Source organism: Populus nigra, chromosome 9 (genome assembly GCF_951802175.1).
Source record: "Populus nigra chromosome 9, ddPopNigr1.1, whole genome shotgun sequence".
NCBI lineage: Eukaryota > Viridiplantae > Streptophyta > Magnoliopsida > Malpighiales > Salicaceae > Populus > Populus nigra.
The window spans coordinates 2,554,317-2,567,377 of NC_084860.1; the positions used below are offsets into that span (position 1 = coordinate 2,554,317).

The window sequence follows — 13,061 nt, forward strand, 5'->3', positions numbered from 1 at the left end:
CAATCATCCCCTTTGATATGTCAACTATCTATTATTTCTGTAAATTCCCTTTGTCCGTACCCCTCAACAGTTCCATATATAATATAGCATTTTGATTAAATTCCCTCAACCATATAATATAAATATTGTATATAGCTTCATTATAAAGAGAGAGAGCTAAGCTTTACCTCAAAGTCTCAAGCTGCAATAAGAAGACACGCAAAGATTATCAATACAAACAAGTTTGTGGCCATGGCAGAGGAGTTTCAGGCCGGGATTTGTGGCGAGAACTGGTGGATGAATTCTTCGAAAAGCATGTTCATCGGCGGCTTATCACCATGTTCTACGGTGAGCCTCCCTAGTGATCATATGGGAACTTATAATGGGTCATGGGCCACGGCTGATATGGTAGACTTGAAGCCGAGGTCAATATCATGCAAGGAGTCTCATAACACTACTTCGGTGTCTGATACCTCTATAGCTTTCCTAAATTCTCCAAAGCCTCAACAGGCTAATTCAGATAGTGGGGGTAGCAGTAATTTGATTGATTCCACCTTGCAAATGATGGGTTTCGGGCTCTCGTCGTCGTCGTCGTCATCGGATTGGAACCAAGCTTTACTGTAAGTTTGGTACACATGTTGTTCCTCTTTTTATTTTTTTCCTCCCTAAATTCCAATTAGGGTTGAAATCCAACTCGAAGGTCTTAAAGTCCGAAGCACTCCGACCACAAGTTAGGAAAAGAATACTTGACTTTGTTTTATTGTTTTTGTTTCGAAAAGCAAGTCAAAATGATCATCAAAGTTTTATCAAGTGGCAAAGATTTTAAATCAATTATCAGATTCTTTTATCTTTTTGCAGCTCCGGGAATGGAAGAACTGAGAGTTACAATTCCATGCTGCAAGAAGACATGAATTCAGGAGGACTAAACTCTTCTCAAATCCAAAAAGATTGGAGTCCAAAGAGCTATCCGGTTAACAGTTCCAGCAATTCGCCACCAACTTGCCAGGGATTTTCTACAGGCTTTTCAATGGAGCCAACAGCTTCTTATGGCTACCCTTCAACATTGATACAAAGTTTATTTGAACCAGATCATCCTCAACCACAACAAGTACAATCTCTTTTCAACAACCGGCCCATGAATTACCTGTCGCCGACAGCTCCAAATTATGGGACCAACATAAGTGAATTGTCATCTCCTTCTTGGACTAAAGTATCTCCCTTGATAAAATCTTGTTTGCAAAAGCAACAGGCAAGTAGTTTGCACTTTACTAACAACACAACCTACTGGAATGCCTCACCAACCGGAATAAATGATATTAGAGCAAGCTTTTTAGCCTCATCACCATCTCAGTTTCTTCTGCCAACTTTTCAAGAGAAACCCAATTGCCCCAGCCTTACTATACAGGTAAAGATGATGATTAAACAACTCATTAATTAGCCTTATTCATCAATATTTAATGACTAGGGTTTCAGACTAAATCTTTTTTCTTGTATTTATTTATATTTCAGCCTAACAGAGAAGTTCGAGACTCGGTTTCAGTAGTTAAGAAAGGATGTGAATCAGCATTCAAAAGGCCTCGAATCGAAGCACCATCTCCACTACCAACTTTCAAGGTATACAAAAACACAATCAATCAAGCTTTTGAGTACTGAAACGTACCGAACTTATTTTTTATCTTTCATTCTTTTTTTCCTTAATATTCCTTTTATCTTTTGAAGAAGTGAATGTGAAGGTGTTATTTTGTCATCAGGTCCGGAAAGAGAAGCTAGGGGACCGAATAACTGCCCTCCAGCAATTGGTTTCACCTTTCGGAAAGGTTAGCTTTTGGATTTTTCTACTTTTTTCAAATAGCACATTGACTATAACCAGTCTTTGCTTTGTGATTCGATTGAAGGCTCATCCATTGGTTATGTACTCTACCTTTTTCAGACTGATACTGCATCGGTTCTCCATGAAGCTATTGAGTATATCAAGTTCCTCCATGGCCAAGCCACTGTATGTTATCTTATCTTCTTCTTCTTACCATATGAGTGTTTCATTCATTGATTCTCACTCCTTAATTCAAAGTAGGGTAAGAAGTCTTGAGTTTGAGTCCTACGATCCTAGGAATCCTATAAATGTCTGTAGACATAAATTAATGGGAAAACCCTACTTGATTTAAACAGAATTAGACGTTAACAAATACATTTTAGAGCCTAAACTAATGAATTAGCACTTAATATATGTTTTTTTTTTGTTAATGCAGGTTTTAAGTACTATATACATGAAAAATGGCAATCCCATTCAACATCAACAGGTATAATACAATTCTTTCTTTATTTCCCTTTTTTCCTTTTGTTGCTTTTGGCCAACACTGCCACTATGCATGTGATGAATCAAAAGATTCTTTTGAAGTACAATATAATTAATTGGCAGGCTCCAGAAGACAAATTGAACGACCTAGAAGGGCCAAAACAAGATCTAAGAAGCCGAGGACTATGTCTTGTGCCAATCTCCAGCACATTTCCTGTTGCTAATGAGACCACTGCTGATTTCTGGACACCAACATTTGGTGGCACTTTCAGGTAGAAGGATGATTATAGTAAAGCTAGCTAAACAGCTTCTATATATCTAATGATCAAGCACTGATTTTAAATCCCTATAGTTTTGTATCAAACCAACCAAGATGGAAGGAAACGCTCATAACTTCAATATAGGAAGAAGATTATAGCAGGAGCCACTGTACTGCTGTGCTAGCTAGCTGTACCAGTCTTGAACGAAAAGCTAAAGAAAACAAATGAAAAAGAGAAAAAGGAACTCAAGCTTCAAAGATGGACAGACAATGCTGGGCCAGCTACAAGAAGAATTAATGATGTTAGGCTATCAAATGATTAGGAGCCACTTGAGATGAAGAATATAAATATCTAGAAGGTAACCAAGTCGTAGTACTACTGGTTATATATTAACTAATACCTTAAAGGTGGGGGCTAAGCACAGGAACAGCTGCTAAATTCAGCTAAATATATTAACATCTGTGAGTTTAGAGATTAATTGTATGTTGTTGATCGTTACATATAAATGGGGTGAATTTAGCAGATTGGAACAAAAGGCCTTTTGTTCCTGTTGCGCCATTGTTGTGGATGCATAGAGCTGGCACCACCAGTCCACCTTTATACGTATAAATATATATTGCTTTTGTTATTGTAGATGAAAGAAAAAGAAATAAAGGGATTATTGTACTCATTGATTTGTTTGTTATTCAAAAATATATGTACGAGTGAGTGGAGCTTTTTTGATTTGATTTGTAACCTTTTCACTTGTTTATATGGCTGCATTGTGGTTTTGCTAGGTCATTGGTCGGCCCACTATTCTTGCTTTTAGGGTTTTCTGCTTATTCTTTTTAGATGAAAGAGATAACGTGCATGCTTGTTTCTGTATAAACTTTCCTCCCCGTATGTATATTAGGTAAAGATCATACCATATTCTAAGCAGGTGTTTCGTTAAATGTGAATTGTTAGGTATGTTTCGTGTTTTTTTTTTTTTTGGAGATTGAAGAGATATAGATAGATTTATATATTTATTTACCTCATGTTCTTTAACAGTATAAAATTTAATTTTAAACTTTTTTATATGAACAGATTTATTATTTTATGTTTCTATATCTATCTTTCTAATTAGTATATACATGCATATTAACCCTTAGATATTAAGTTCGGTGGTCAAGGAACTTCCTTCTTTTCTCAATTTTCTGAATTCGAATATTAAGGCTAATATTTTTTAAACTTAATTTTTAAAATACACATGAATGTTAAAAATTAAAAAAATGTAAAATATAAAATTACTTTTAAAAATCGTCATCCATGAAATCTATGCAAGGGCGTGCCATTAAAATCACAAAAAGATGCTTAATAATAATTGATACGCAAGCTAGTCTAATTATATCTCTAGCAAACCTTGGAAGTAAACGCAAGGTTTGCTTGGGAATTAACCTCATCGTAGCCTTACTCTTGGGTAGCTAGCTAGCTTGTTAAGCATTCTTAATGGTTTCCACTCAAGAATTAATCCCTCCTTGATCATTTGTGTTTTGTACTGTTGATTTATGTAAGAAGTGCTGCTTTGAGGGTAATAATTGTACTTGTGCACAACTTTATTCAACATGAATATCCGGCCTGCAATATTGTTATAATTACTACTGACTTAACCCATCTCTGCTGTGTTCTTTCTGTGAGGAAATAATAATAATGATGATCATTACTACATAGAATTGTAGCTTTGATTCTATATATTAAAAAAAAAAATGGTGAAATTGTACGGTTGAACCGCAATTTTAAACAGGCCATAAATGTTTATTTCAAGATGGAGATGCCTGTTTCATTTCCATGGCTGTTCAGCAAGGCCATCCTTTTTGGACATGGTCAACTTTGCAAAATCCATGTCCATGGATTCCAAAGAAGCTTTCTTCTAGTATACTTGAAGTTCCCAGCAAGTCTTTTGCAGAGAATATTCACCTTGTGTGGATGTTTTATGCACTTCCAAATAAAGCCAATAAGGGCATGACTTCTCACGTCATAGCTCCTGAAGAAAAGCAATCAATATTCCTGTAAGGTTCGCAATTTACCTTTCGTTCTCCTTTTTGCATTGATGGCAGCCCATCGATCCACATTCACAGTATGAGAATCCCTATAGCTAGGCAAGCCATCAACATTCATTAACTAGTAATTAATTTCTGTACATATCTTTAGTGTTAGACCTTCATATATAGAATGACAAAGAATCGTGCCTGTAAAGCAAAAAAAAGCTTATTAAAATGTAGGGAATACCAATTGATGAAGAGGCTAATCATCAAGTACTGTGCAAAATTCATATATGCTTGAAATTCAAGAATTCTCGCCATGACAAGTGACTAATCATGAAAAAAGAAGAAAAGCTACTTCAAAAGTTAATATATATCTTCTTGATTGGTATCTCTTACACTTGCTTTATAATCTTTTCCATGACTTTGGAATTGATCAATCTGTTGATGGGGTATCGTCTCATACCTTCAAGCATTGGAATTGATCAATCTGTTGATGGGGTATCGTCTCATACCTTCAAGCATTGGGATCGGTACCCGTTGCTGTAGGATATACTATAGCATCAATGGGAATTGAGTTCTTCTTGTTATTTTTTTCTTCAATTGTGAGGTCGATAAAAGAAGAAACATAGAGAGAATACTAAAAAGGAAAAGCATCTAGGGCATCATTGTGATGCTAATAAAGTATGCGACTCCCAGCTGCAGTCATACATTATTTTACTTTAAAAAAAACTTGCTATTCTTTTTTCTTGTCTTGGCTAATCAATGGAGATTAAAGTTGTCTTATGCTAGAAGTTTTCGTTCATGCTTAAAAGGGTTATTTCTTTTCAATCAATCTTAAATAGCGTGAAAAAATCATCTCAATACAATAATTTAAGCTATTAGATAAGGTTTTAGGATATAATTTATATTATTCTCTAACACATTCCCTCAAGTGAAAGAAACTTGCATAAACTCACTTTACCTTGTGCTTAATTTTTATCAAATAAATAGGAATGATGAGATTCAAACTCGTGACCGCTTAGTCATCAAGGCTCCGATACCATGTCAAATAACTATTTCAACCTAATAGTTTAAGCTGTTAGGTGAGGTCTTAGGATATAATTTATATTATTCTCTAACAAATAGAATAAAAAATTATTTGTCTTATATTTCAAAAGTATTTTAAAAAAAATTAAAATTTTATTAAAATTTTATTATTTTAAATTATTATTTTGTGTTTTCAGATATTTTGATGTGATGATTTAAATAAAAAAATAAAAAATATTTTTTAATTTTTTTAAAAAATCAGCACATATCTGAAAACATAAAACATCAAAAAATACTTTACAAAAATAATTATCACTCTCAAACATCAGGTCATTAAAGAATAAAAAAGACATGGCTTGGAACTTTGAAAAGACGATTGAAGTACCTACGTAACTTCTTTGATATTGGCCAAGAGAGTAAGCTTTTTCAATTACTTTGTATCCTCCTCGAGTTATCAATCTCTTTGACCTCATTGTCACTTTCGTTCCCATTTCAAAATAACATATATTCTATCCATCAACTGATCATGCCAATCCAAAACTCACTGTTAATGCAATTACGATCGACAATTATTCACTTTAAATTAGAACAATTCAAGATCACTTCGACTGCTTTGACAGAGAGTGTTTGATAAAAAAAACTTTTCAAAGTATTTTTTATTTTAATCTAAATTAAAATATATATTTTTAAATTTTAACATTAATATATTAAAAAGATTTAAAAAAATTAAAAAATTAATCTAAAACAAAAAAAAAACTTAAATATTAACAAGAAGTTATATGTTCAATCTCAGATTGCATGTAATAGGAAATAGAGGTATTCATGACGAGTTCTAGCCAGTCCATAGTACTGATCATCTCCATATCTAAGTCTTGGAAACAAGGCCCGACCAATTCTCTAAGATTTAGGCCTTACCACTGATCTTGCTCTAACTAAAATATTGGGCCACAGGTTAAACTTGAAAAGAATTAGTCATTTTTGGCTAACAAAAACAAACCTCAACAGTGATGTGTGCTGTTGCTGCCTTGATTCCAGAAAAACCTTGCCAAGGAGCATTGATAAGTGATGTAGAAATAAGGAATAGAATTCCAGAACAACCAGAGAATTGCAGAGAGTAAGTGAGATGACCATACAATAATGATAATAAACTGACAAGGAAAATCCAGGACTGCAAGAAGTGATCTTCTTCGTAAGTGTGGAGACATCATTGGTCCAAGATCAAATTCGACCACTCAGCTGAGCTTAGAGACATCCTACAGCAGTCCCAGAAGAAAAAAACGGAAAACAGAGGAGGAGAAAGAGAGAAGTGATACATGGAATCTTTCGTTCTATTTTTTCCATTTTTTTTCTCATGAGAAATTTTAATTACTGTTGTTAGACTTAGATATGAAATCCACTCCTAAAATATTTTGGGTTATTGATTACCGGTCAATTCAATCGATTATTTTAGTTATAAACTAGAGTTGTTTTGTTTAAAAAAAGTTAATAATTCGATAGAGCTTAATTAGGCCATTTAAATCACTAAAAACAAACCTGTTTGAAGTCAGCTTTAGATCAAATTTGAATTCTTCTGGTAAATCTATCATGTCGGGCCGAATCTAATAACAATGATTCCAACAAGTTTATGGACCATTCTGCTTTTAGCATTATTTTTCTGCATTGAAAACAAAAAATAGAAAGGTGGAAGCGAGAGCCTTTTTGTTTGCTCGTGATGAATTGATTGGTGCCATATATTGATCATGAATCTAGCCGATTCCTACCAGGATCCTCTTCAAAACAGGAGCAAATACAGCATCGGCATGTGTCTACCTATTTTGTCTTTTCCATGAAGGTGGTTTCTTTTCATTATTCCCTTCTTCTTCCTCCTCTTCCCGGAGGGGTCTTGGATGCTTCTTCCTCCTTTTCACCTTATATTCTTTGACGCATTCATGGAATCAACAGAATTTGATCGGACAGAAAATTCTCATTTGGTATTGGAAACCATCAAGGCATCTAGAGAGCCGACTGATACTAATTATCATCCACCTTCTGTAATTAGAGATAAGCACAGAAAGTGAAGAAACATCAAAAGTATGTAAATCCTTTCATCACAACAAGAACATGAAACTGAAATTTCTTGTAAGGGAATACAGATGATGAGATTAAGAATGTACGCATGCACATGCATGTACAAGGATAATCCAAGTTAGAGTGTTACTGATGAGATTAATACCAATTTTATTTTTTTTTGTCTAAAGCAGTATTATGATAGTAGTTATGTTTTGAAGTATATTTTTTATCTGAGAATATATTAAAATAATATTTTTTATTTTTAAAAAATTATTTTTAATATTATCCTATTGAAATGATATAAAAATATATATAAAAATTAATTTTTAACAAAAAAAAATCAAATTTTTAGAAATACAATTTGGAGAACAATTTTTTAAAAAGCTCTTATGGGTCTACATAATATGTATGTATACTTTATTGATTATATAGTTTTTTTAATTACACTTTCATATATTTTTACATGCAATTCAAGACGTCATTGTATTGATTTTTTGATTTCTTTGTTTACTTTTAAAGTATATGTTTTTGTATAAAATAATTAAAAATAATTAATATATAAAACAATTAAAAAATTAAGAATTATTGTATTGCTGTCTACCTTTCATATTGTCTCTATAAACTGTATCTATGTGATTCATTGAATATTTAAAAATATTTAGTTAAAAATATAGATAAATTCACAAGGTGACAAAGAAAATCTTGAATTCGTAAATACGAGATCGTCATGGGACAAGATTAAATTCGAATGGTCTCTTGTGTTTTTTTAAAATATTTTTATTTAAAAATATATTAAAATAATATATTTTATATTTTTGTATTTTTTACATTAATATATTAAAACTATTAAAAAATAATAAAAATATTAATTTGATATATTTTTTAAAAAAAATATCTAAAAACAGAAACAATTTTACGCCCAAATACACCTTTACAAAATTAAGTCCAATGAAAAATGAAAAACAAGGGAACAAGGAAAAGTGAACCGGAATGTGCATCCAGCACAATTTGTTTTTGCATTTAAAATTGAGTATTAAAAATGTATTTGGTTTGAAAAAATTTTAAATTGATTTTTTTTTATTTTTTTATGGTTTTATATATTGCTATTAAAAATAAAAAAAATTAATTTTTTTTATATAAAAATTACTTTTAAAAAGCAGAATTTACCATTGGATTAGGCTTTGATTGGTTTATAAGTTAAGTAGATGTGATATTGTATGTACACGTATTGAAATGAAAGTTGTGTTAATAAAAATTGATGAATATTTAGTCACAGTTATCATTCATGAAAAAAGAATATTAAAATTAACTAAAACAAATAAAAGATTTATTTTAGGGTCATTTAAACAAAACAAACAAAAATAAAACATATATTTGTATATATAACTTGTCAAATGAAAAGATGAACAAAGAAAAACAAATAAAATTAAGAAATATTTATTTAAAAAATAGAAATTATTTAAAGAATTAAGAAATATTTTTTTCATACAAAAATAAAACTTAAGATTTAATTGTGAAAGTATATTTTACTTTTAAAAGACAGTACTCCTTTGATGTGTGAAGCAATTAATTATGGTTCTATTAGTGATATTTTTTTTTCTTTTTATTTATTTATTTTACCGAATGTAATTTCAATGAATTAGATTTAGAAGAATAAATAAGTTCTGATTTTTCAATTCAAAGTGAGGCATTTTGTTCCTCTTTTTTAACCCATTTTATGCTATTTTGGTAGCTCAATCATAGAATTTTCTCTTTCTATATTTCTGAAATATAAATGTGCGAGTTTTATTAACAATAACTAGTTTGATTCTATCTTACATTCCCACTGTTTTCTGGTGCATGAATGCTGAGCATGAATTGTGCGTTCAATTTCTAATATATTCATCAGTTTCCTTTGAATCTACTTAATTTGACTGGACTGGCGATTTGTGATTGGCAATGGAAACCATTCAGGCATTAAAGAACTGGAAGAGATTTAACATGCAGCTTTTGTAACTAGAGATAAGCACAGGAGGTGAAGAAAATTCAAATGAATTTTCACAGAATTCCATAAAAAAATCTTTCATCAATACAAGAAGCCTTTGTTATAAAGGAATGAAACATACGTTTGTGACACCAAATATACTCCAGAAGGTGCACTTTATTGATCAGGTGAACATAGGACTGAAATTTCTAAGAAGCGAGTGCAATTTACTGGCTCAAATCAAGTGGTTCCCTTGAATTTCTTTGCAATGCCGGCGAAGTACTTCCCCTGGTGGAAAGCTTGGCCTAGTTCCAGCTCAGTCGGCTGTCTGGTGCCATCCCCAGCAAAGGTACCTGCACCGTATGGGCTGCCACCCTTCACCTGCTCCATTTCAAACATGCCAGCTCCAAATGTGTATCCAATGGGCACGAAGATCATTCCATGGTGAACAAGCTGGGTGATAGCAGTCAAGCTGCATATTGAAGGGAAAAACATGTGCTAGAATTTCAGAGTTCATACTGTAGACGTCCATAATTATGAACTTGGAAGAACAAGAAAAGGATGGTCAAGAAAACAAGGGTTTTTGTCAGGTGTTTAAATGGAACTTACGCAGTTGTTTCCTGTCCACCTCCCTGAGATGCAGTGCTGAAAAAGATTCCAGCTGGTTTGCCTGCAAGCTGTTGGGTTCCCCATAGCCCGCCAGTTGCATCCAAAAATGCTTTAAATTGTGCAGCCATCATTCCAAATCTCGTGGGGAAACCAAAAAGAACACCATCAGCCTCAGTAAGATCGTTGGGTTTGATGATTGGGACATCACTCTTTGGTGGTGCGCCCATCTTTCCAAGAACTTCTTCTGGCAGGGTTTCAGGTACCTGTGATCAATATGCCAAGAATATCAGGGGAACTCTAGTCCTCGATACATTAAAATACAAAATACCTTTCCTAAAGCACATTGCAAAAACTTAAGAAATTTGTGATATAATATCAGAATTTTATTGATTTATGGATGAATCAAATATAGTTGAGGTTTTATCCAGTTAGCCAAGAAAATCATCTAAATTAACTCATATCTTCTTTTCAACAGAATTGACTTCTTTGCAATAGCAATGTTCCCTTCCAGAGAAATAAAATCGGTCCATTCTGTTCTTCACAGGGAAGTTGGGTTGGATAACATTTTACAGTTACGAGGTTCCATGCCGGCAACTAGCAAGGGGACAGTTTGGCATGAAGCAGCCCCCCTTCAGTATTCATACTCTAACAAGCGAACTAGCACATGCCTGCAGGGGATACTTTTTTCTACCAATCGATGGCCCTACAGTCAGCTATATCTAATGAAGCATGAGAACTTGGAAAGGAGGCAAAATTTAATATGCCGCTGTCTTCAAATTTTCTTCTAATTGCTAGAAGTCTTCCTACGATTTCAATGATGCCAAACTTGTTGACGTTTGCTCGAGAGGTACATGACAAGGAAAATATGCTTCTCAATCACTTTGATTTATCTCCGCCTAAGGCTAAAGAGTTCAAATTGTCAATGTTTCGGACAAGATTAAACACAGACCTGCCATAGCTTAATTTCCACTCCTTCCACAGTATCAGCTCCTTTCTTAATTTCTTCAGCTAGCCTTGCAACATGTCCATACATAGAGTAGTAACTGCAGAAGGAATCAAATAATTTACACTTGACATGATCAGTGAGACTATTCTGAAGATCTAGAAAAGTACATAAACAGAATCATAAACTGTGCTTGTGCAAACTCTATTTTCCCAATTATATTTTATTTCTAGAGAAAGAAATTTCTTTCAGTCATCATTGGTATGATCTTCGATCCCTACAGGATGATGAGAAGGAAAAGGAAATTTACATAAAGGTAATTATTAATTCATAGATAAGTTATCTCAATGCATGATGGAGACAGCAAGCTTTGTAGGGAAACAATACCAAGCACTATGGAGGCCTACATCAAGAAAAATAATTCAAAAATATTTTTGATCCTAAGAGTGGTATAACCACCATCAATAACACATCAACGTGGTGGATAATAGGACTAAACCATCACCAAGGGGACAGCTTTGAGTGCATGAATTTCTAAATCAACAAAGTTATTAATTTAAAATTTTAAACAGAAGATTGTTAAATAGCTTACGTAGCCAATCACATAATGATGTGTTATTAAAAAAAATTGATTTGACATGAAACCTAAGCCAAAAACCAGCTCAAAGTCGGCAAGTTGACTCGCTGGGCCTGCGAGGTTTTATAACAATGGTGTACTCCAGGCCATGATAAAGAAAGCCATTGGTGATGGTTATGCATATAAAATTATATGCCAAGAACTAGTATCAATAATGGAGAATAAAGGGAAGACGTTTCCTAAAAGCAAAAGGCCAGCATTCCTCTCTCTGAATTATAATTTCAAAGGTAGGTCCAGCTTTAGAACCACTTTTTCTTGGCTAACACCTACTGATAACTGTTGTGTTCACAGTTTTACTAAACTTATTGTATACATCTCTTGTTTCATTGATAGAGATTGCAATGAAATGAAAAGGAAAGAACAGTAGACCCCTCTACTTGAAACACATAAACAGCATCATGTCTTATAGCCTATCACTCCCTTCTTAATTAATTAACCTTTTAGCCAAGATCAACAAGATATTTTCACAACACAGATGATGTTGGCATATGAGAATTCTCTATAGTTTATTACAACAAATCCATGAAATTAATTATCCTACAAGAAACAACACCATCCATTGATGAATTTGATTTGGTTCTTGAAAGAAACTTGAATCCCTGATCAAACATTCACCAGATATTATTCAAACCAGTTACCAAAGATCAAATTCTGAATCTCTCAAGAAAGCTGACTTCCTGGAGCCATTTAACACCAAGAGAACAGAAACTAAAAGCTATCACTGCATTTACAGCTAAAAGAATCGTTAAAAACAATAAAAAGAGACAAGAACATGAAGAACACAATCAAGAAATTATCACAACTCAAACGTTTATGCACCAAAAGAATCATGATGAAGAAAACATAGACAAAGAAACACAATAAAAACAACAACCCAAAACGAAGATGGTAAAGAGAGATCACAGTAATGCTTACATGATATAGATTTTTACAGCCATTGATAGAGTATATCTGTCTTTGTAGAATTATGAAGTCTGAAGGAAATGTATTGTTGACAGTGAGGGAATGGGAAGGAGAGAGGGAAGGAAGCAGGGACCCTTTATTTATATATTTTTTTAGTCCTCCTCCGGGTTTGAGATTTGTACTGATTAGGCACTATTGGTTGTGATTTGTAACTTGTTTTTTTTAATTAATTTTTTTTAATTTTATATATTTTAATAAATTGATATTAAAAATAAATTATAAAAAAAATAAATTATTTTAATATTTTTTAAAATAAAAAAATTTTAAAAAATAACCACCTATCATACCCTTAAATATCCTCTTATATCTTTATAAATTTTAAAAATAAAAAACTAT

The 13,061-nt window shown here is 32.8% G+C and overlaps 2 protein-coding genes across 3 annotated transcripts; one reads left to right on the forward strand and one right to left on the reverse strand.

Annotated features, from left to right (window-relative positions):
- Positions 1-99: 99 nt before the first annotated feature.
- On the forward strand, positions 100-3,202 carry LOC133702652 (transcription factor bHLH112-like). 2 transcript variants are annotated; one of them, XM_062126956.1, is made up of 8 exons: positions 100-599; positions 838-1,384; positions 1,489-1,593; positions 1,731-1,796; positions 1,910-1,975; positions 2,226-2,276; positions 2,396-2,544; positions 2,625-3,202. In XM_062126956.1, the coding sequence occupies exons 1-8, from the start codon at positions 232-234 to the stop codon at positions 2,674-2,676; spliced, it is 1,404 nt and encodes a 467-aa protein (XP_061982940.1). In that variant the 5' UTR covers positions 100-231; the 3' UTR covers positions 2,677-3,202. The 2 variants fall into 2 exon arrangements, with proteins under 2 accessions (XP_061982940.1, XP_061982941.1); XM_062126957.1 differs by having other exon boundaries at positions 2,396-3,202.
- Positions 3,203-9,625: 6,423 nt separating this feature from the next.
- LOC133702558 (probable NAD(P)H dehydrogenase (quinone) FQR1-like 1) lies at positions 9,626-12,827 on the reverse strand. Its single transcript, XM_062126865.1, has 4 exons — positions 12,678-12,827; positions 11,132-11,225; positions 10,183-10,445; positions 9,626-10,045 (listed from the first exon to the last, which is right to left on the reverse strand). The coding sequence occupies exons 1-4, from the start codon at positions 12,698-12,700 to the stop codon at positions 9,814-9,816; spliced, it is 612 nt and encodes a 203-aa protein (XP_061982849.1). The 5' UTR covers positions 12,701-12,827; the 3' UTR covers positions 9,626-9,813.
- Positions 12,828-13,061: the final 234 nt, after the last annotated feature.